At 29.2% G+C, this 25,367-nt stretch overlaps 1 protein-coding gene across 1 annotated transcript; it reads left to right on the top strand.

The window, feature by feature from the left end:
* The first annotated feature begins 3,431 nt into the window (after positions 1 to 3,431).
* On the top strand, positions 3,432 to 23,228 carry LOC112686506 (E3 ubiquitin-protein ligase Ubr3-like). The gene is made up of 23 exons (XM_025558795.1): positions 3,432 to 3,517; positions 5,474 to 5,782; positions 10,499 to 10,712; positions 13,629 to 13,772; positions 13,860 to 14,004; positions 14,065 to 14,155; positions 14,313 to 14,681; positions 14,836 to 15,015; positions 15,101 to 15,346; positions 15,418 to 15,799; positions 15,881 to 16,017; positions 16,094 to 16,302; positions 16,374 to 16,540; positions 16,611 to 17,308; positions 17,444 to 17,535; positions 17,597 to 18,334; positions 18,578 to 18,943; positions 19,118 to 19,284; positions 19,469 to 20,058; positions 20,762 to 20,962; positions 21,082 to 22,415; positions 22,800 to 22,939; positions 23,020 to 23,228. The coding sequence occupies exons 2-23, from the start codon at positions 5,509 to 5,511 to the stop codon at positions 23,135 to 23,137; spliced, it is 7,002 nt and encodes a 2,333-aa protein (XP_025414580.1). The 5' UTR covers positions 3,432 to 3,517; positions 5,474 to 5,508; the 3' UTR covers positions 23,138 to 23,228.
* The last annotated feature ends 2,139 nt before the right edge of the window (positions 23,229 to 25,367 follow it).

The following is a 25,367-nucleotide window of genomic DNA, read 5'->3' as shown; positions in this document are numbered from 1 at the left end:
AAGTTCGGTGGTTGAAGATTACGTAATAATGTAATTGAAGCACCAATTTTTAATTTTAGCTTATGAGGAGGAAGTCCCGAAGAAGAAAGAGAATTGAGAAATTCTTGTGGATAATGAATAGCATCATCTGTTGATGTAACTGTATCAATAGATAGATATTCACGTGAGTGTCCATCGAATTTTAGAAGGATGATATCATTAATTTCTCCTGCTGTTACATTTCTTGGAGAGATAATAGCTCTTTCACATAACCACTGATAAGATTTATTGGACAGATTAAAAATGTCAGGATAAACTGCAGAAATCAACTCTTTCACGTTAATGACCACCCGTCCAATCGTGTGATTGACAGAAATGTAACCATTTTCATTTTTTAAAATTCCATTTCCAATTTTCAACAACTGTGCTGGAAAAATATCGTCCTCTCCGCAAAAATAAACTCTCATGTTTGTTCACAAATAAAGTTTTTCAATATAGTTTCATATATGAGAAGATTTTAAGCAAGCATTAACGACATCAGCTCGAGTATCTTTAGGGATTACTGGTAAGGTTTGACGGAAATCACCAGCGAAGACAAATGTTATGCCATCTAAAACTTATTATTACACCTAAGATCTTTTAATGTTCGATCAATTGCTTCGATATGTGATCTATGACTCATTGTACACTCATCCCATACAAAGAATGAGGTTTCTTGAAGAATTTTTTCCAAGAGGGCCATTTTTACGAATCGGACAAACGTATTTTGTATCAAATAATACTACATTTAACGGTAACTTGAAAGTCGAGTGAGCAGTTCTGCCGCCACTAAGGAGAGTTGCTGCTATATCAGATGAAGCTACTGCTAATGCAACTTTACCTGAGGATCTAATTTGAGCCAACAACAAATTAATTAGGAATGTTTTTCCTGTACCACCCGGAGCATCTAAAAAAAAACTAACCTTCCTTGATGATTCATTACACTTTCTGTAATAACATTAAAAGCATATTTTTGATCATTTACTAATTTTGGTAAATTGATTTCTACAAATCCTTGTAATCGGTTATTATCGTAAGAACGCAAAATTGAGAATTCAAAAGGATCAGATGCATTTTCATTTCGAACAGGTGAGTTCATTCTAAATTCAGTTAAATATTTTTCAGACGGACAAACAACTTTATCTTCCATTTTAATCAAACCTCTATTAAATATTTCATCAGAAAAAGTAAATTGCAAGTCATTTAATCGAGTGCGCTCTGTATGAAGAATATCTTCACAAAAATCATTTCTGAACTGTTCCCACAAAGATTGAGGTTCAGACGGTTGGCAGAAAACTATGATTAGAAAACACGCTGTTCATTTTCTAGATGAATAGCAAAGTGCTGAACTGTCGGATCTCTATCATGGATTTCAAAATTAAAAATTCTCCAAAACGCTTCAGAAGTACATATGTATCGACCATTCAAATAATTTGTAATCTTATCGTCTTCACGATTAACAGAAAAAGTAGCTCTATCTGATCCTTTATTAATATATTTACATATGTATTTTATCGCTTTAACCGAATGACGGTATTCTACGTTAATATGCGCATTAAAGCACCTAGATAGCACTGGAGAATACGGTACAACCCAACGGTTGTCAACCACGATTTCTGTTTGACCACGAACTTTTAATATTGCAGTATAACCTCCATCATCTGGTGATCTCCGTCGGTAAGTCGGATAACCATCATCTCCAGTTTGCTTGACCAATTTGTGAGGGTATTTCTTACTACATTTTCCATTATTCATACATGGCGATCTAATATTTAACTCGCCGCATGGGCCATGAATCATGTTATTGCATACTATTTCATAAAGTATAGGATCTTTGTCTTTGTTTGGTATCTCGGCAGAAATAATTTTATCAATTTCATCTGGCTGAATTTTCGTTTGTAACCATAAAAGAATGTGGCAGTGTGGCAAACCTCGTTTTTGTCATTCAACACTGTAAACATAACAATTTACATCACCGAAAATATATTTATTTTTTAATACATGCATAAACTTTTTTAGTTTGAGATGAAAAACTCTAGAGATTATATCGTGTCTATCAAACGATTTTTGGTCTTGAAATAATTCATTTTTTATTTCCGGCTATTCCGGCTTGCATGTAAAAGTAATAAATAAATCTGGACGGCCAAATTTACGAACATAAGTCATGGCACCCTGATTTTTTTCATGCATGTAACGTGGGGAGCCAGTAAAAGAGGAGGGAAGAATTACTTGTTGCCCCACGTTATAACGTTATATTTTTGTTATGGTTAAGTACACATCATTATTCTTTTTTATTATTTCATTGTACATCTTATTTCAATGTATCCTTATTGTGATGTATTTACAATATATATAGCAGTATTTGGAACGCTCATTTAAAAATTGAACTTTTTCACGTAAACGTTCAATGCATTAAAAAGGAACTCTTTTACGTTCACGTCCATTCTATGAAAATATGAACGCGTTAATATGGCTGTTGATTTAAATTTTTTTATTTTATATTTATGAACCACTAATCGGCATTCTGTATAAATGGAACCTTTATAGAATGTATTAGGTTTATTTTATTTTTTGTTTAAAACCCATATTTAAACATATTATATTCGATATGCATTATTTATACATGCATTTTTAATATGGTAAATCAAATTAATCACCCCAAAAGTTGTTCAAATTCATTAAAATATAAATGTTCTTCCCGTTAAATTTGAAAAAAAACAAGTGACGTTTGCGTGTCGTCCATAAAATATGAATGTGAACGTGTGAACGGGCATTCACGAACGACGTTCTCTCCAAACACTGACATCTAGTCCGTGTACTAATACAATTTTGATTAGAAAAAATGCTCTGATCATTACAGTCTTAAAAGGTTTCTAATAGGAAATATTGTTTAGTTTGATAAGAGGGTAATTTTATGAATTTGCTATTAATTTTTCTAATAATGACGAAAAGTTATTAAAAATTTTACAGAATGTCAAATAAATGTCACAAATGTAAATTGTCTTGCTAAAGCGTATGAATATTTTTAATTTTTTTTATGCGTTAAATTCTCAGTCTCAGTAAAAAAAAAAAAAAAAACGTATTTACGCAGATTGTTATGTGAAATTTTATCGAATTAATGTTAATTCGTCATTAAACATTATCTAATTTTATTAAATGCATAATTATTTATTGAACAGCAGTATATTGTTGGACGAGTAAAAAATGTGCTGCGAAACTATAAAAAAGAAAATCCTAAACGGTTGATATAAACGAATGTTATTTAGAATATTATATGTATAAGTTGTAATTGGAATAAGAAATTGTGAAACATTGAAGACAGTGTGTTCGTGGAACCGAGCCTTAGATCTCGCCACACGCAAATCGCCGACAGGACAATTTTATTTTCAACGTAAGCAAACCCTAACACTATGGGCTTATTCGCAGTCGGAGTTGTAGTTCGTAGTAGTAGTTCATTGTGAACATGTGTCAGTCGATGTTTGTCCAGCAGAGCCAATTTGTAAGTTTTGTATTATTTTTAAATTCAACATTGTTATAATAAAGTAAAATAGTTAATATAAGTATAGTATAAGTATAGTTGTAAAATTATTTACTTTATTGAGTTCTATAAATGTAAATAACACTGTTTAGTCTAAATTCAGTCATTGTAGAACGCATAGAATTTTTTAACCATCTTAAAGGTCGAAAATTACTTTTCTGTGGTTGCGGTAGAAACTGGAAATGTAGCAAATATTTTTAAGAGTCTGTGATGTTTTCTAAGTTTAAAATTGGGCGTTAAAAAATTAACTTAACATATATTATACTTTATTATATTTTAATTACTGTACAAAATACATGTATTCATATTCTAATTCCATTCTTCTTTCTTCATCATAGATTTATTTGTAAAATTCTCGTGAATAATAATAATAATAAATAATCCAAACTGTAATTTTGTATAGTGCCTTTCGTAAATGTTTTGTGCAATTATTCGATTTTTTTCAATTTATAGCTGAAGTGACATTCAGTTTAGGGCTAGATCTTTCATTGAAAATTATTCTTTTTTTTTCGTCGTATGCAAATTTAGAAAACCCTATTTGAATAATTATACTATCATCAGTCTAAGTCATTATTAAAATAAATAAGTTTCTATGTATAATTTAACTTTTCATTTTTCATTATACACTCGGCAGTTATTGGTTATTTTTATTTTCAATTTATAAACTGTTGTATTATAATAAAACATTGAAAATAAAAATAGTCAATAGAGCTTGCTGACTGTCGAGTGTATAGTGAAAAAAGTTTTATCGAAATTGAATTCCTATAGCGGGTAGTTGTTAAAAACTAAACAATGCCTTCCTGTGTTATGATTATGTATTACACCGACCGTTTCACGGGAAGCGTATTTAACGCAATGCTGTTTGATTTTATATACAGCAAAATATTCAAAAATATTTTAATGATTTGAAATACCAACTTTTTTTTTTTTTTTATAATGAAATTTAAAATATTATTATATTATAATATGATATTTTAAAATATAAATATAATCTATTGTTGTAATTTAAAGCATGTTAACATAATTTATTTATGTAACTTATGTATCAGTTTTAATTTGTTGACGACAATTATATCTTTAAAAATCCTTCAGCTTTTGTTTTACAGTAATTTTCTAGTTGTTTTAAAGTAAATGACTTGACTAGGCTTTTCCAATTTCTTAATATGCTCAGTAATAAAATATAGGATAATGTTATAGTTTATAAGTACCATTTTCAAATGCCTATTAAAATAAAATAATTAATTAATTGTAAGCCAATTAGTGAAAATTATATTGATGCTAATAAGTTACCAACATGGTTATTTGGTTTTTCACTGGGAGAAATTTTTAGTGTGCCTACAACTTGTTTTACTCATTCTAATTATATTGCGTACATAAGTTATACATTTTTCGTACAACATCCCTAATACATATCCAATATTATTAAGAACCATTGTTTATTATATTAGTTGATAGTATTATATCTGAGTTAATGCATATGAATAAGTATGTATTTAGTAGTCCATGATTGGTAAAATTAGGATGAAATCGAAGAGCATATTTAAATAAGTTTATTTAAGTCACCTACTTCAGAAGTTAGTTTTTCCCGAGCTAATGCGCATTTGTTAACTATGCATTAAATGATGATAAATATACCAGTATTATTAAATATTTAATTTCGTTTTTGTACAAAAATAGATCAAAAACTATTTTTTTTGCCAACATTAATGTTAGCTACATCAGTAAAAATAGATGAGATTGAAGTTAAAATTCTTTTCAATTGATAAATCATTCAACAGTTTTTTTTTTATGGGTAAAATATTATTAATACATTTGTGTTGAAATTTCAAATTATTTTATTTTGAAATATAAAACAAAAATATACTATAAAACTTGGTAAATTAATTTGTATTTCTGGGTACAAACTTTGATTTTCAGGGTACACATTATTTTAGGCCCTAATATACTATAAAATGCCGAATAGTATTATTGAGCTTGAGCATTTGAATGCTTATTCCCTCATGAATCTTGGAAAACGTGATGCAGCTGCTGCTATTGCTCAACAATTACTGCAAGATAATTGTAATACTGATGAAGCAGAAGTTGCTTTGATTCGTTGTAAAAAACTAGACGACTTACTGGATGTATTACTTAATCCGAATCAAATAGGCGATTTGGACAACATTTTGGACTGGATATATTGGCTAATGGCTGGTGGTAAAACCTTTGATGAATTCAGTAGTGCCGGTAACTATTAACATAAATAACTTTTGCTCTATGAATGCCTATTTAAATCCTTTGTTTACGAAAGAGGTTAAATTAAATTAACATATTTGAATAACTAAATAAGACGTTGTATTTATACCAAGGACTAAGACCTTAATGGTTTTAACGGTTTAGGTAAGGGTTCGGGTTTTTAAAATATTATTTTTAGGGGTTTAGATTAAATTTCGGGATTTTAAGAGTTTTAAAATTTAGGTTTTGGTTTCAATCGGTTTCTAACCTTTATTTTTGTATATTATTTTTTTAAACTAGAAATTTTAATACAAGAATATTTATTGTATACTATTGTTTAGTATTTGCAGGCACTGATTAAAGTGTTCATATTAATGTTAACTTTAATCTCGAGTATAGAAAAATAATAGTTTCTTATGTGGTTTGATAAAAGATGAGTTAATCTGGGTAAATCTGGTAAATTTTTTTATTTCTGTATCCTTAGCAAAGCATCTCCTCATATATATCCTGGTGGGAACTCAGGTGCCTTTTCAAATTTGTTCTTTCCCTTTTAAAATTATAGGTACATATTCATAAATATTTATATAATATCTGATTACCTAGCTATATCAATTAGATTTTCAAAATATAAATATTTAAGGAATACAATATACAAACTAAATTAATCAAAATAAATATTATTTAAACTTTTCATGAGTAATCTGCTACAAAGCTACACGTACAGGTGAAGAGCAATTATGGTAAAATCATAGGTACTATTTATTATTTTGTAGATAATCACATAATATTCACATTGGGTATTTTTAACATAATAGTGAGTAGGACCTAAATAAATTACTCAAAACTGCATTATTATAGTTGATGGTATAGATATAAACTATAAAGATAATGTCTATTTACTTGAATATTATATAGTTGCCTACCATTTCATTACAATATTATTTTAATTCTTTTGTCAATGATTTTAAACTTAAATTAAAATTAAATGAAACAAAAATGTGTAACTACTTACTTTTTTTTTTTCCATTGCAACTTTTACAAACTGACTCCTTGGATTTCTTATCGTAAACAAAATATTTATAAACACATGACACTGTATGACCACCCATAATTTTAATTTGACACTTTTAAACTAAAAAAAGGTAGACTGCTTGTTCATGTGTCATAACTGACAGCAAATTCATCATTGAGCACCGATATTCGATAATAACTAATAACGATAATACGATATGCGTTTGCACTGTGTTTGACGTGTAGATATGTAATAAAAATAAACACTTCAAAAACCCAGTGTCATTTTTGAAATTGTAAAAATAACTTATGTGTCCGCAGAAATGATCCGTTATCGACATTATCGTATAACACAGTGGCGCACACTCAAAAATGAATAGAGGTAGCATATTGAATGGAAAAATAACACCCACCCACTAAATCACTTTCAAAAGCAGACCCGTGGGGGCTTCGCCCCCACACCCCCTAACTAGAATTCTCTAAACTTGTTCAACTTGCCTATTTTAATGTCTCTGAATAATTATTATTATAGTTTATGTAGGTATAGGTACAATTGAATTGATATCCTCATATAAGTCATGAGACTTCGGCTACCCAAACCACCCACCTCTAAAAATGCAGAGGCCATGGCCTCTCAAAAACCTCTTCAACACGCCACTGTACGTAGTAGATTTATTATGATATAGTTATGTAGATGTAGATATTTTGGGGCCAGGAGGACCACCCACCCACCCAATTTTTCAGGGGTAGCAGCTGCTACCCTTGAACCTTCCAGTGTGCGCCATTGGTATAACATAATATGTTATATGTATATTATACATAATAAATATTAATATTCCTTAGACAATATAATATAATAGTATATAATATTATATTCATTGGTCGACGGTCGAATATAACATTGCGTAAATACTGTATAATATAAATTATTATATGTAATTATTGTTTCTAAATAATATATCTTTAGTTTAAAGAGTAATTTCTTTCGATTTCAATAGGAACTTGAAAACAGTAAAAAACCCTTGAAAAAACCGGTATTCTTTTGGTATTGTTTATAGGTTTCGGTTTTGGTTAGGGTCTATTAAAAATGTAAAATACAGGTAACGGTTATTTTCGGTTCTTTAATTTACACTAGGTTTTAGGTTCCGTAGCCGGTTTTTTTTGGTTCGGTCTCAGTCCCTGCTTTATACTCATTACTCGCCATTAATTTTCAAAAGTAATTTTTTCATTTAAAATTTTAATAGATTTTTATATAATCATATAAATTTATCATTGATGGTTCATCTTAAAAAAGGACTGGTGTTCCTTAGAAAGGCTCCGTTTACTTTTAATATTTTAAATATATATATATATATATAATATAATATATATTTTAAATATATCACTATGAAAGTTAACATTTTTAATACTGATGATGCAAAGGACCGTTCAGAGGGGAGGGACTACAGGACCATTTTTCCCTAGGCCCCATTGTTGGAATATTTTTTAGAGGGCCCCATAAAGTCTAGATGTTTAATAAATAATAATAAAACCTCGATTACATTAAGAAATTTTACACGCTGGGTGTCGGCGATTAAAGTTGAGCGCGTGCGAGCGTGTAGCAACTTTTCCGATTACATTGAGCGATTAAACTATGAATAATATTAAATTCTATTGTGTAAGTATGTAATGTATTATATGAATTTAAATGGATTTGATTGGTTAAGGTTTGGAAAAATACGTTTGCAAGAATTTTGTTATTCTCAGTATTTTGCTTATCATACGTTATTATTATGGTCGAAGGGCCACCCAAATTAATTTGTCCTTAGCCCCGAAAAATTTTGGGACGGCCCTGATAATGCGTAGTTTATATACAACAGTGGTGGCATCTGGAGGGAGCATGAGGGTGTAGTTGCACCCACGACAATTTTTCTAGGGGGGCAAAAGTATCATTTTGCACCCACAGACAACAGTCAAAAATATTATATTATATTTTAGTTATTGAATTGCAAATGCTAACAATAGTAATATATTGTAATTTTAATTATAATATATGTTACTAACAGTAATTGTTTTTTATTATTATTTATGTTGATAAAAACAGGTTCCTTATATATTTATAAGTTATAACTAATATTTACAATTATATATTATACTAATTGAAATATATAATAAAGTTTTACATAAAGATTTTTTTTATTACTTTTGTAACAGTAGTAGTTAAATATTAGGTGACGTGGAAAAACATCCCCCCCCCCACCAACCGGTTTGTGAATCACCATAAACGTTTGCACCCACATGAGTTTCTACCAAGTGCCGTTTATGATATACAATATTAGAACTACCAAGTTAATAACGACTTATGGTTATCAACGGTCATTTATTTTTTTCAATTGTTTTCCTCAATGGTTGTCAAACGGTCATTATACCTTTTTATATCATTCAGTAGATAAAAAAATTCGAATTGAAAATTGTCTTCCACCGATAGACTTTTCGAATTATCCAGTGACTAATGTATTAGTATTTATATGCCTGAAATTCTTAAATATATGAGGATATGAACATATTAATAATATGTTTCTAAAATCTAATTTACATACTGACTAACTCAATTAAATCAATAATACAATTTAATTGCATACAAATAAAGTATTTATATTCTATAAAAATAGAATCACTTACATGTCTTATACTCGTATAGTAATATTATAAGTAAAACCATTGGAAATATATATAAATAATATGTAACCGCTATAGGCCTAAACCGTACTCGACGAGTACGGAAAAATCAATACTAAGTACTACTCGTAATTGATTTTTCTGAAGAAATAGTACTTATATTAAGTACTTGTGTATAATTGTAGGTATACGATATAAGTATTAATTAATTTTATTCGTAAAAAAAATGATAACGAATAATAGCAATAATAATAATAGTAAATGATATTTTTATTTTTTTAGATCATTATAAATTAAGTATATTGAATATATTGACTAGAATAAAGTACTCAGTTATTGGCATAGTAAAATTGTTTAATTTATAAATAGTGGTATTTTCGACATTTAGGTAAATTAACTTTTTTTACTATTTGGTTTAACTGATACATATTCCCTCTACAAATTATCAATATTTTATAAGCAATGATTGGTTAAGAAAATGCATAATTAATACAAAATCTTAACAAGTCAATAAAACAGGTAAGAAATTAATTTATTTTAACAATTAGTTATCAATATACCTCCTGTGGATATTTTTCTATACATTTCTTAACAAAAAAATGGTAAACAATTAAGTGGCTAACAATCTTTATAGAACTAAAACTTAATTGTCATATATTTTATTGGGTTCCAATAACTATTAATAAGAGTGCCAATAACAATTTAAGTGTCTTAATTTAAGTTCTAATTTTAACAATGAACCTAGAAACATAACAACATTTTAAATAAAGTCAAAGGACAATTAATAATTAAACTACGGTTAAACATAATATATAAAAACATTAAGAGAGAAATTTCTATATATATACCAATAACTGCATATTTTACCGTGTAATTATCGTGTGTATAATATTACAAGTTTTATATACTTTGAGAAATAATGAGCCCTTCTTAGCCATAGGTTTGTGGTATTTACACAAATCACATACGTATGTGTCAAGCCACTAAATTTTACTGTTTATCATCTTGAATAAACAATGATTTAATAACTGATAATTAAAAATTTTCTTTTTTCTTTAGTTAAAAGATATGATTATAGAAGAACATGTGGATTTGTATGGACAAATAATTATTTCGCATACAGATGTCGGACTTGTAGTATGACTGTTTGCATGGCTCTATGTGGAGATTGTTTCAGACGTGCTGATCATACTGGTCATGATTTCAATATGTTTCGTTCTGAAACAGGTGGCGTATGTGATTGTGGAGATACAAGCGTCATGAAGTCTGATGGGTAATAGAAAATATATATTTTATTTATTTATGATTTCAAACAAACTAGATGGTTCGAGAGCACGTCACGTATAATTTTCCGTGTGAAAAACATGATGTGCTCAAATCTAAGCTACAGACAGACATCGTTTGGCCGTGAAAATTATTGATAGTCATTGCAAATGCCAATCTAATTAGAAATTGAAGGCGTTTTGTATTGGTACATCTGTGGGTATAATAGGGATTCGCGGTAATAATATATTTTCACCTCAAAATTTTCCATTTAAAATTATGGCTTCAATAACATTTTTCGTTCATTTTTTAATTACTTATCGCGTGCCGTTGAACAACTGTGGTAAGTTCAAATTACGAAGCAAAATAACCGGAGATCAAACCTTCAGTAGCATCGCAAAATGTATCAATAGAATTGTATGACACCAAGTTTCCTGGTAACAAAGGTTGTATCTTGAAATTCAATTCGTTGATGTCCACATTTTTTGCTGCTAAAATTGCTCTATATGCCAGCCACTCATGATTTGTGTATTTTCTGTGTACATTGGGAAATATGTCGTCAATGAGAGCATCTTGTGAATCAATAATTGTGCAGAAATCGGTCGGTAATTTTATGCATCCCGTTTCATCTGTAGTTAAGTAACTACAGATGAAACTTTTTCATCACTGATATCTAACAATTGTTTTGAGAATCTTCCACACGCAGCTTTTTTTAATTGAATCGCAAGAATCAAAATCGTTTGCTCTCTATCTTTACATATAAGACCACCAGGAATTGTTGACAAAGCTCATGACATCGTAGACTAACGTTGTCTTGATCGCGTCTAATCATCAACCGATATGCATAGTAATCCTTCGAACTAACATTCTTGTTTTTCTTCCTTGGTATACTCATCATTAGTACAAATTAATATTTCTATATTTGTATTTTTAAAAATATATCGTAACATTGACCTAATTTTATCCCCATCAAGATTATCTGATTGACCTAGTTTATTCATTATTAATTTATCTATTTTATTTTCTTCGCAAAATTATTTCAAGTTTATTAATAATATGTATATATTTTCGTATGTTGATAATTGACGTTTTTTATTTTTAGTTATTAAAAATATTATGTATCTATCGTCTGATTTAAAATATTTTATATCTCCTATCATTTTACTTGGTGGTAATGTTTGATTATTTTCGAACTTTTGTTCAAATACTTTTAGTATTTGTTATTAACTGTATTTCTAATTTATTTAAAAATGTTTCATAGTTTTCACTTTTTATTTCCTCTATAGTATACATTCTACTAAGTGCATCTACATTTGAGTTTAATACTCCTGGTTTATACCTAATTTCATAATCATACTCTTCTAGTTGTATTCTCCATCTAGCGAGTTTTGATAAAGGATTTTTTAAATTAAATAACCACGTTAATGGTCTATGGTCACTCACAATTATAAATTTTCGTCCATATAAATATGGTCTAAATTGATTAACTCCGAATATTATCGCTAAACATTCTAGTTCTGTAATACTATAATTATTTTCACTATTATTTAAAGTACGTGATGCATATGCTATAGGTAAATCTTTTCCTACTTCCCCTTGAGATAAAATTGCTCCTAACGCTTTGTTACTCGCATCGGTTGTTAAAATAAATGGTTTTGTAAAATCTGGGTATTGCAATATATGTTCTGAACATAATGCTTGTTTTAAACTACCAAATGATTTTTGACATTCATCTGTCCAATTAATTTTTATATATTTTCTTAGTAAGTTTGTTAATGGTTTTGCTTTTGCACTATATAATTCTATAAATTTTCTGTAATAACCCGATAATCCCAAAAATGATTTAATACCTTTTGCATTTATCGGTGTCGGAAATTCTAACACTGATTTTATTTTATTTATATCCGGTTTTATACCGTGCTCTGTTATTACATGACCTAAATAAATACATTCTCATTTTAAAAATTCGCATTTATCCGGTTGTATTTTTAAATTATTATTTATTAGTCTCTCAAATACTTCTTTTAATTTGTTATTATGATCTCGTAAATTTTTCTCATATACTATTATATCATCTAAGTATACTAAACATTTTATTCCTATTATTCCCGATAGTACGTTATTCATTAACCTCTGAAATGTTGCTGGTGACGTTTTCATGCCCATTGCCATTCTTTTAAAATGCCAATGCCCTTGATTAGTCGAAAAAGCTGTTAACTCCCGAGATGTTTCTGATAACGGAATTTGATAAAATCCTGACGCTAAATCAATTACACTAAATATTTGACATTGTCCTAATTGATCTAATATTTCCGTTATATTAGATAGTTGATGAAATTCATTTAAAGTTACTTCGTTTAACGCTCTAAAATCTATAACTACCCTGAACTTCTGTTTACCACTTGCATCTGATTTCTTTTTCACTAATAATAAAGGTGCGTTCCAAGGACGCATCATAGATTGTACTATAATATCGTCGTCTACCATTTTTCGAATTTGTGAATTAATTTCATATTGTTGTGTATAGGGTAATCTATATGGTCTTTTATAAATTGGTGGTTGATTATCTTTTAGCTTAATGTCATGTTCCGCTGCATTTGTAAAAGTTAAGTGATCTCCTTCTAAATTAAATATTTCTGAATATTGTTCACAAATTTCAATTATTGATTGTTTAACGAGCGTTAGATATTTGACACTTATAACACGTTAGTATAAATAATTATTAACGAACACGCACATGTCTATACTCATCGAATACAACACAGAATCGATATGTGTTAATGGATAGTAATGTATCGAACATTTTTAAAATAAATTTCATTGTGTTAATACAATAATATTATACATGTTATTTATAAGCATATGTATAAAATTTAAAAAACGTTTATGATAGAAAAATGGGTAAATATTAAAATTTTTTTTTAAGGATTTGCTATGAACATCGCAGCACAAATAATTCAAATGGTAGTTTTAATAGTGATAAACAATCTCCTGCTGATTTATTAAGAATAGCAGATAAAATAATGCCGAGATTAATGTTAAGACTGCTTCAATATTTACGTAATATCAGGTATAGTATATATTATATTGAAAAATTTAATATAATACTAATTATTATTTTTAATATATCTATTTTTATTAAACTTCCTGATACTAGAATATCTTCAACATATGTATCTTCAGGTATAATAAGTGATAGAATAGAATTGGATCTACGAGTATTTTTTAATATGCTGCATAAGCTAAATGATTTGGGATCTACTATGAGACGTGTAATAACTGGGTCTCTCATTAGTAAAAAGGTTAATTTATTAAAACTTCTCCAGCTATGTAAATTGTAAACAATTTTTTTTCTTTTATAGATTTACCAATGGGCATGTGATTACCAAACTAGTAGCACTTCTAGTATTGTGAATCAAGATTTTAGTCTATATGAACCACAACAGCAGAAAGGTAAATTAAATAGTTTTAATATAAATTTTAAAATATATATTCTCAATTAAGTGTTTATTGTCTTTATCTATCATCATATATTAAATGTTTTTTTGGTTTTATTTTTAATAAATTTTCTATAAGAAAATATTCATGATAAGTGAAAATAATATTTTAGGTGATAATAGCAGTCAAAAAAATCAATTGAATCATTGTAATTTTTTGCAAGAAATTTATTTTTGGACTGTACAATATAAGTATCCTGAATATATGGTATGCTGGTTGTTAAAGATGTTATCTGATTCAAATTTTAAAGAATCTTTGGCGGAAGCAATTATTTCGCACTATAAATGTGCAGTACAATTGATGGAAACCACAACATCAGATTTAGACAAACTTTGTAGCAAAATTGCTAAAATTAATTGTCAATTTCTAAGTCATAAGGAATTAGCTACGCATATGGTTATGAAATTCGATTTTATTAAAATAATTATACTTAATTTACGGAAAGAAATGACAAAAATATTAATACGATCCACACTTCATGGTAAGATCATTTTATGTTAAGGATTATTAGGGAATTTTAGTTATAAATAACTGGTTTTTTGAGTTTATCATATTAATTTATTAATTGTATTAAATCCGTTAACATTTATATTTCGTATTAAATTAGGTAATTATTTATTTTCTTTTAATGTTAGATATTACAAAAAACAAACACATGGTTGTAGATTGCTCAATAAACGTTATGAAAGAACAAAATTATTGGGTATTAGCGAGTGACCTGAAAAATTTACTGTATCATAGATCTATTGCTATTCAGTTTATGCGTGATAAACCTTTGTTAGATTTGTTGTTCTCATTTGTGTCCATGTTTCAAGGTATTTTTCATTATTACGTATTTCTATATTAAATGTTCTTTAGTGATCACTTGTGCAAAAATACTAGAAAATATAATATTTATAGGAATGAATGTCAACCGTCAAGAGTTGGACAGTCACATTGAGTTTGAACCTGACACTCTCATTGCTGCTTTTATAGGTGAGCAACAATTCAATACATACATCATGTGGGCAATGCTATTGCACCTCACATCCACTGATACACGGGAATTGTCTTCAAACGTGATTCGTGCATCTACAAAACACCTTTTCAAATGGCTTCAAAGTATTGGTTACATCAATAATCAATATGCAATCGATGTTTATGGTGGTAATGTATCATTTTCAGCTACTATAATATTATTGGTACCCATAGTAACACAGCCATTATTCGATGATCAGATAATGTCAATCAGTTCAGTTTTCATCTACCCTTGCATCGGTATTTTGGAACTTTCGTGTGTCAAGCAGTGCGAAAGCAAGGTGCTCGAATGGAAGATATTATGTCATACACCGGTACAAGTCATAAAGATGAAAGAGATGCATTTTTACTAGCGATTGCATCACATCCTGTTCATATTCAAGCTGCATTCCATACAATTATGCAGAAAGCACTGAATCACAGAATTCGCAATGGTACACAAATTTCAGGTCAAACCATGCATTACATGCAATCTTATATAAAATTCTGTACATCAATGGTTGATATTGATATCTATTTACTTCAACTTTGTGTATCTGAATTATCAGATGCCAACATATTTATGACTTTAATATTAGAAAAGTAATTATTATCTATTTTAAGAATATACATTAATTTTGTTCTGTTTATTATAATTATTTGCTTATATCATCGTTGTTGTAGGTTTAAAGTATATGATTGTCTCTATGTAAGACATGGTGGATTACCTCAAATAATGGATACTGTCGAATATGATATATCTACCATAAAAAGCTTATTGGTATTCTTAGCAACTTTAGTGGGCTTCCGAAATAATTTATGTGAGTTCCTATTATTAAATATATGTGTCATTAATATTTATTTTAAATTAAAAAACCTTGATTTTATTTTTTTTAGGTTCTGACGAAAATTATGATTATTGTCAGTCCCAACTAGAAATGGTAACATTGTTATGTGTCTCGGATAAGACTCATAGTCAACTAATGGAACTAATGCCCGAGCGTTGTGGTGACAATACACAAACTACTACTGTCACGGCCTCTACCACTATTAAAGACAGAGATGACAATCAAGGGCCACGAGATTTTGAAACTGTATTACAAACTGTAAGTTTAATATTAATCATTTTTTGTCTAGAATTAATCGTATATATAAATTATTTCATAAACATTCAAAGGTTGCCGAGTACAAGAGGCCTCAATTTGAAGCATCAGGTAATATGCAGCAAGGATTGTATGTACCTTTGCCTCATGTTTGGTGTGATTTATACGATCCAATACATATACTTTTGAGAACTGTTCATAGGCGTGACTTTCAATCAGCATTAGATCGTTACACAGCATAGTATGTTCAAAGATTTTATTATATTATATTAATTATATAATTTAATTATTTGTTTTTAACTTATTTATAGCATGCGCTCTGTTGGACTTCTGAAACAGAATGAAACTCCTTGGCCACCATATAAGAAACCACAAAAACACCACCCAGCTTATCAAGATCCTTGTAGAGCACTATTATCTAGATTATTTCATGGAGTTGCTTGGCATTGCCTGTATCGTACAGCTGTTTTTAAAGATGTTGATGAACACGCACTCAGCTTGTTGATTTATCTTCTTGATCTAGCTTGGACATGTTATATTGACTCTTCTATAAATGAAAAAAATTCATCTAATCAACAACAACCACCCATGGATTTGAATTTGGATTTGTCAACTGCGTCTTCTTTACCAACATCATCTAAAGAATATTCCTATGTATCTCCAAAAACTGATACAATTGAAAAATTATGTCCAACGAAACGAATCAAAATTAAAGAAGCAGACGTTAACCATGCATGCTGTGAAAATGACAAAACCAAAAATTTGAGCAAGAAACAAGATACAAAATCTCATCTATTGGATCGATGGTTTAATAGTGATGATTTGGTAGAGAATCTTTGTATGACCATTACGGATTTTGAATTGCCATCACCATATTTTCATTATTTTTTTGGTCCTGACTCTGAAAATACCATTCCACCAACTAATAATACATCAACAGCTTCAACATTAGTGACAAACGTATTTGATATCTTGACACCTAACTCAAGCTTTCATAACTTAGGAAACTGTAAGAAACTCTTATTATTTGATTTTTTTATATACTATTTTTAATTAGTAATATTTGATTATATATTAAATATTATAAATGTTTTTTTTTTTTTTTTTTGCAAATATTTCACAATTTTTTAATTTTATATAACAGTGAATCCAGTTAAACCACGAGTATTTCCGCCTAATTATGAAAATGATAATTCTACTGAAACATCAGCAGATATATTAGAAAGTAATGAAAATGTAAGTAACAAATATTTGTGTTTGGTTTTATTGACTAATAATCATTTTTTTATTTGAACAGTTAGCACCGGAAATCAGTGATGATGATAAACAAAATCCCTTAGTTCCCATTAATGAGAGTATAATTTCATTGCTATTGAAATTACATTCTCAATTGTCTGGTAAATCAGATTCCTATCATCCACCACCACCCACATCTTCTGAAACAAACGAATCAATTCTTCCAAATCAATTATGCCCAGAAGCTAATAATTATTTCCAATGTGGAGATGGAACATTCTATGTGGGTCGCTTATTGGACCGGTTAGCTAAGGGGTCATCATCATGTTATAAATGTATTGTTCATCATCGGCTGTTATTATGGCCAAAAACTGTTGTGATACAGGAAACACCTACTCGGGAAGATGAGGAATGTGAACGTAAACGTCGTGCTCGTGAGAGAAAGCAAAAAATTATGGAAGAAATAGAAAAAGAGCAACGTAGATTCTTGGATAGACTCCGTGTGTCAGAGAATGCAAATTCTTCTGCCTCTACATCTTTATTATATGATGAACCAGTCTCTGGAGTTCAAACTTCTACTCCAACCACTGGTAGTAGTAATATAAATAACTCATCTTTACCAGATAATATTACGGACAAAGAACAAAATAATAGTTTTGAAACTAAGGAAACAGCGCTTCATCTAACAAATTCATCAAAAATACTTCATACAATAGATTGCATTATTTGTAAACAAACTGTGGTCATTCAAGCTGAACAACAGCGTGAAGATCCAGTAGGATTAGTGATACTAGTACAAGTACATTATTTTTATTAAAATGATAATTTCTAATTGTTCAAAATATATAATTTACTCATGTTGAAACAATTTTAATGGTTTATTGCAACAAATTTAATAAAAGTTCAAATTTGTAAATTAATAATTAAACTTACAATAATAATCAAAAAAAAGTATGTTAATGAGCGGAGTTCATATAAATTGCTTAACAAGAATGAAATATTATATATTTCCAAATTAATACATATTATTATTGCTTTATAGGGTACAAATGTATTGGCCCACAGGAGACACATTACATCTACAGTATCATTAATTAATCAAAATAACATTAGCAATAATGTTACTGATTCTAATCAGTTATCCCAAAAACAGATAGAAATAGATACTAACAGTATTTTTGAGGAAAATAACTTTGTGAATGAAGATGGACTAAATATCAGTCGTTATTGGCCTTCTTTGCCACCATTACCATCAAAACAAGTTCATCAGCAATCCACATCTGAAGATGATGATTCTGATTTAAAGCAACATCAACCTATAGTCACTACAGTTAGTAATGATGATGATACAACTACTTATGCCTCACATTCAGACCGCCGCAAACATCTTCTATTGCAGTATTTCAATGTAAGTTTGTTTCTTCTAATAGTTTTGCCTCACATTAAAGGTATATTCAAGTGTTTAAAATAATAAATTATTCAAAAGTATTAATTTTTCAGAGTATTAGTTTAATTATTGTTTTATTTTTACTATTATATTTTTTTATTTACCTGTTGTGATGTTTTATTATTTATGTTGCAGAATTTAGATAAGGGTGATTTGGAAATTGGAGCTTTAACAACCACAACTAGTGCTGTTCCCATCGGTGGTAATGCTCATGTACAGACGTGCGGTCACCATTTACATATAAGATGTTGGAGTTTATATCTAAGCTCCCTGCGTGGTACTCAGCGGTTTGATTCTGATAAGTTAGTAATTTTATGATATTATATATTAAGTTCATAAATAGTTAATATATAATAATCAACACGAGTAGAGTATGCATGTAAAGTTCATAAATAGTTTACATGCATACTCGGGTTGTCAACATGTGATATAGCAATTTAATTTGTATATTTGTATCATTATAAAACTTTTTAATTATTATTACAGAGGAGAGTATAGTTGTCCACTTTGTCAACAATTAGCAAATTCTATAATGCCGTTAATTCCACCTACTAGTGACTCAGAACAAAAGCAATATGGTGTTGCAACTTCTAATCCTACGAATAAATTAATTGCTTTGAATGATGCTATAAATCGATTGACAGATATTATAAATATAACACCAACTAGTAGTAATGTAAGCATTGATGAAACGTCTAGTTCTGAAGATGGAATTGAATTAGAACGTGGAGAAGATTCTTTGTTGGACGCTATACATAGATGTGTAAACGATATGATATCTACCACAGTTATAACTGCTGCTGCACATACATTTTCAACACCACCAAATTTATTAACTCCTGCTCAAAGAAAAAAATTGTACAAAGTCAGATGGCATAATGTCGTGTCTGTAGCATGGACGAATATCCAAGTGGAACTAGTGCAACGTAATAACACTCTACTAACACAAGAGAAGGAATCATGGTCATTGCAGCACGGTAATTCATGTTATCGTCACCAAAGATATGCAATGACCAATACAGATAAAAGTGGTAGCAATAATTATTACAATATGTTGCCGAAGTGCAATTGTATAGGTGCGTATATTTTTACTTAAAGAAAATAAATAGTATATTTGAAAACATTTAATATAATTCAAAATAAATATTTCTTAACTTTTATTAATAATAATAAAGACAATAATAATGTTTAAGAATATAAGATACTAATATATTGACAAACACGATAATGTGGTAGTTATTGAATGTTGCTTCTGACGATGGAAAATGTATTTTAATTTTAATATACTTAGTATTTGAGCATCGTGCCGTCGTGTAACATGATTTGAAACATCATACGAGAGCTTATAGTTACAATATACATTCAATGTCTTAGTGAGGGCCACATAATTATACACTATTTGTAAGCACTTATGATTTTGAATATATCACAGTACCACACAGTTTATTTATGTATAAATAATTTATACTTCAGTTGTTAAAAATTAAACTTAGGTTTGAGTTCAAAAGAGTTATAGGTAAATATTTGGTAGACCTTTTGACTCATAAAATTTTTTGATAATTTTCTCAAAATCCATGCTATACAACTGATATAATTTCAAATATTCACTACTGTTACTACCCTTATTTTATACAAAGTATACGGTTTGATTTACAAATATTAACTGATGTATAAATGTATAATATCCATTTAGAAGTTAATGTAGTATAGATAAGTGTGTAATATATTTTTTATAGTGTAGTTTACTTATAGTAAACTATTTAATTTGTGTTTTTGTAGCTCCATTGTTAAATGTGTTGCGTGTGAGCGCTCAATCTTTAATATCAACTACTGACAATACAATCAATGATGTTTGGTGCAAGTTGACCGGAGCTGAACGTCCTCAAGCACAATATAAGATGACTCAACCACCGCTATTAATGCGAGATCCAAGTACCGTGCTTTTACAACTCTCAATGTTGATACCCAACTTAGACCGTGGTAAGATATATTTATTTCTCTAATTTTTATTCTACTTTCTAAGTATGTAAACATTTCTAAATATACAAATAATAATTCCTAATCGTCAAAATAAAATTTATTTTTTACTATTCATGTAGATTTGTTTGATGCTTTGGTCAAACTTACATATAACATGCAACTATACGTGGCCGCGTTGAAAATTGCTATAACATGGAAACAAAACTGTAATTTAAACCGCAATACTTACAATCGCTATCGTCCTCATAATCGTTACAAAATAAGTAAAACTATATTGAAGACTGAAGAAACAGGTAGCAGTGGTGATCCAATGGATATAGATGATGGCAAAGTTGATGTACCGCCATTTATATCATCTGTGGACATGGCCGAAGGTGGCGATACATCACTATTATTGTCATTCCGGTCACCTACGTTTTTGCAAGCTGTAGCTTTAGCTAAAAACTTATTATTTTCTTCTCAAGATGATAAAAATGTTCCAATTGTTGATTCAGAAGATGAACAAAATATATTGCTTGTAGAATCATATGGAAGGCAATGTACTCTACCATTTTTACGGTTCGCTGCATTGTTGAAAAAGTATATAAATGAAGATGATGAAGATAATCTTGATGACATTCAAGATTTGTCAACATTATCATGGCCGCAACAACAAAATAATTCAAATGTTGAACATCACAAACAAAATGAGTTAGTAAAGAATACTCCAGCATGTGTTAATGAACGTGCACATATAAATAATTGTCGTTGTCATCAATGGTCACGTGACGATTATGAATATTTTACACTTGCTTGTTATTTGAAACTATTAAATTACGACGAGGAAATCTATGAAGACTGTGCTAACTGTAAAGAAATTGATAATTCTTGTAAAAATAACAAAGGTTACAGCCCTAAAGATATCAAACCATGTACAACATTTCAGCCACCGTCCGCCATGGAAGCAGTTATTTGGCCAAAATGGTCGTATTCTACTTCTGATACCAGTGATAATATATCGACTACTATTTCTCGGGCTTGGTTGACATCATTTCGCCAAGCGTTAACATCCAGTATTCCTATAGCCACTACCATGTATAAAAATATAAATGTTTCACCTGCATCTCTAGACATGGACCCAAATTCAAGCGCCAATATTATGATGGCTGCACGTTTATTACTTGCCGTAGATTGCTGTGATGGTGGTCTCTCTAAATATTACCATAATACTAGTGAAATTAACGATAGTAATTCAGACCGTGGCCTCCGTTTGTTACCAACAGTTAAGTGGACGGGGCCTAAACTAATAAAGTTGCCACATTGTTATGATGATGTGTTGCAGTATTATCATGGTCGACCGTGTCATCGGTGCCATGGCGTACCACGTGAGAGTAGTCTGTGTCTAATATGTGGTACTGTGGTATGCCTGAAAGAAAACTGTTGCAAAACTAATGGTATTTTTGAAGCTGTGCAAGTATGTATTTTCATCTAGTTAAATACTTATAGGTTATTATAGGTTATTGTATTTCTATCATTTCAATTTTTTTATTTTGATTAGTTCAATTATTTTTAATGATTTTTGTGAAAATTTATTCAAGGGTATTCAGGACTTAGAGTTTCAATTTTTTAATGTCTCTTTATCTATGTAGAATTTTGACTATTTTTACTATTTCATACATTTCTTACATTGCATAACAGTTGAAGATTTTGGTCAATTTTTACTTTCATTTCGGTAAATATTTTATAATTATTGTTATACATATCCTATTATTTATAATTGTTTTCTTTTATATTTTTACTATAATTGTATTTAATCATGAGTTATATATTCATAAACCTATACTTGGTTTTATTTTAGCATTCGTTGGAATGTGGTGGTGGTACAGGCATGTTCTTGGTTGTAACTTCCAGTTCAGTGATAGTGATTCGTGGCAAACGGGCATGTCTTTGGGGATCCATGTACTTGGATACCTTTGGTGAAGAAGACCATGAACTCAAGTAAATATTTAAAAATGTTTAGTGTGTTAATAAGCATATTGAATCATAAATTGATTTATTCATTTTTTGCAATAAAACAGACGTGGAAAACCACTATATTTAAGTGCAGAACGGTACAAGTTGCTGGAATACCAATGGTTGGCTCACAGATTTGACCACACAAACAAAAAATGGGTATGGCATAGAAATGCATTATAACCAGTGGCGTAACGATAGGGTGGCATTGCATATTATGTTAAAATATAAATTTATAATCTGTGTGAAAAATAATTTGTAATTAATAAATATAACGTTGTAAAATAAATTGTATTAATATTTAAACTGTCTTAAATATTTATTACATATCTCATAGATATACAATAATTATAAATATGTGCTTTACCTTATAATAATCTGTGATTATTAAAACATTTTATAATAATTAATAATAATGCTAACAGTTAAAAATCTTTTTTATATTTATTGATGATTTATCCGTAAAATAAATATATTAAAAATAATAATATTTAAGATAAGAAAACTTTTGAAATCTAAGGATCTAATGTAATACGTTTATAAATTATTTTAATATTGGTACTTATAAAAATACCTGTAAATATTTGATGATATTTACCTAATCATAAATTATACATCATACTGAATAACCAGGGGCGGATTGGGAATTATTTTCGGCCTAAGAAATATGAAATAAATCAGCCCATGAACCGCAAATTAAACTATTTTACCACTCCCCCTCCCAAAAAAATGCTTTATTTTGCATAAATTTCAAAATTTGTTTAGTTTCACCCTTAAATTAGTAAAATTTACAATAAAATTACTATAATTATAGCTATAATAGTTTTGGGTAAGTCACATGATTAATCAGTTCCAACTTGAACTTGAATTTTGATCTTAATGCATTTTTAAATATATATTAATTTTTTTAATGATTTTTATTTATTTTATAAAATAAAACTTTTTTTTGGTAATTATATAATAATATATAGCGGCCCATACAAGGACTGGCCCATTGGAAAGATTCACGATTTCCCGGATCCAGTCCCTGAATTACAGTTATATTATGCATGAGTTCCTAACGATAATGTGGTCGTTATTTTAAAAAAATGTTAATAATAATTTGAGATACGTTTGTTTAACTAAAGAAAAAGATAATTAAAAAAAACAAGGTTCTTTAAAAAATATTTGTAATTGTATGAATTGTTTGATAAGTATATATAATATTTTCCTTGCATAATATGTAAGATTATATAATACGATTATATTATAATTTATTTTGTAACTAATAATTATACAAATTATTCTATTAATAAAATAAAAAATAAATAATTAGAGCCAGAAATTATATGCACTAAAAACTTCTGCAGAAGTGTTCTGACATTCCACGTGCCAACTCTCTTGATATCGTGACCTTTCTTCTTCAATCTTAAAGGATTAACTTCTTGAGTAGTCCTCACCCGGAAATCCGATTGGGGGACTATTTTACCTCCGGAATTTTTTACTGTCGAAGCATTCATACTTTAAATTGCTGATACTCAGGATATCTATTTAGATATTAAATGCGATAGTTGACTCTTGCTTTTCGCATTCTATGTCGTTGACGAGAAAAAAAAATTTGACACGTTCGTCCGCCTTTAAGAGTAATTTCTTACCCTAAGGACAAGAGAATGTTCTTCCCTTTACTAGCGTAAAGGGGTTGCTCCTTATACCGGGAGTAATTCGGATTAAACCCACTGGAATCTCCTGCCTGAGGATTTCCGCCAGTGTAGCTCGGGGCCCCGGATGCGCTAAGCATATTATCATATACTTTCCCTGAGGGGAACCCTGGTTATAATTTATTAAAAAAAAAAAAATTTACTTACATAATTGTTTGTTTAGCTTGTTGAAAAATTAAAATATAATCTATAATATAAAAATGAATCGCAAAATGTGTTGGTAAGCGCATAACTCAACAACGCCTGGACCAATTTGGCCAAATCTTTTTTTCAAATGTTCGTTGAAGTTCAAGGATGGTTTTTACGGCGAGAAAAATTAGAATTATTGCTGGAAAAACCCTAAAAATAGCCCTTTTCTTTTTCTAATACAAATGATTTGTAACTAAAACGTAGTCAATTTGAGCTTTATTGCTATGGTATAAAGTTCATATTAAACTAGCTGGTTTACCCGGCTTCACCTAGGAGGTATTCAACTATTATATATAAAAAAAGATCAAGTACAAAGATTATATGTGTGATGATATTTTGTATCAAATACAGAATAGAATGGGAAATCCAAATATACAAATCAGTGAAGAAATTTACAATGAAGCATTGATTTCAATTGAGGACATGTGCTTGATAATGTCAAACAAACTATTAATTCAATTAGGCCTGACCGCACCCAATCGTCCAATGCATGACGCTTTTAACCAAGAGTTGCATCGAGAAAGACT

The sequence above is a fragment of the Sipha flava genome, unplaced genomic scaffold, assembly GCF_003268045.1.
Source record: "Sipha flava isolate LNK unplaced genomic scaffold, YSA_version1 312_pilon_pilon, whole genome shotgun sequence".
Lineage (NCBI taxonomy): Eukaryota > Metazoa > Arthropoda > Insecta > Hemiptera > Aphididae > Sipha > Sipha flava.
Note: the sequence above shows the minus strand (reverse complement) of the source record. Positions and strands in the feature narration are given on the sequence as shown.

Bases quoted from the DNA above. Each gene is read 5' to 3' on its own strand.
- LOC112686506 (XM_025558795.1), top strand. From the start codon at position 5,509: ATGCCGAATAGTATTATTGAGCTTGAGCATTTGAATGCTTATTCCCTC. The intron at 17,309-17,443 runs GTAAGAAACTCT...TTTATATAACAG, and splicing joins CTTTCATAACTTAGGAAACT to TGAATCCAGTTAAACCACGA. The intron at 20,059-20,761 runs GTGCGTATATTT...GTGTTTTTGTAG, and splicing joins GCCGAAGTGCAATTGTATAG to CTCCATTGTTAAATGTGTTG.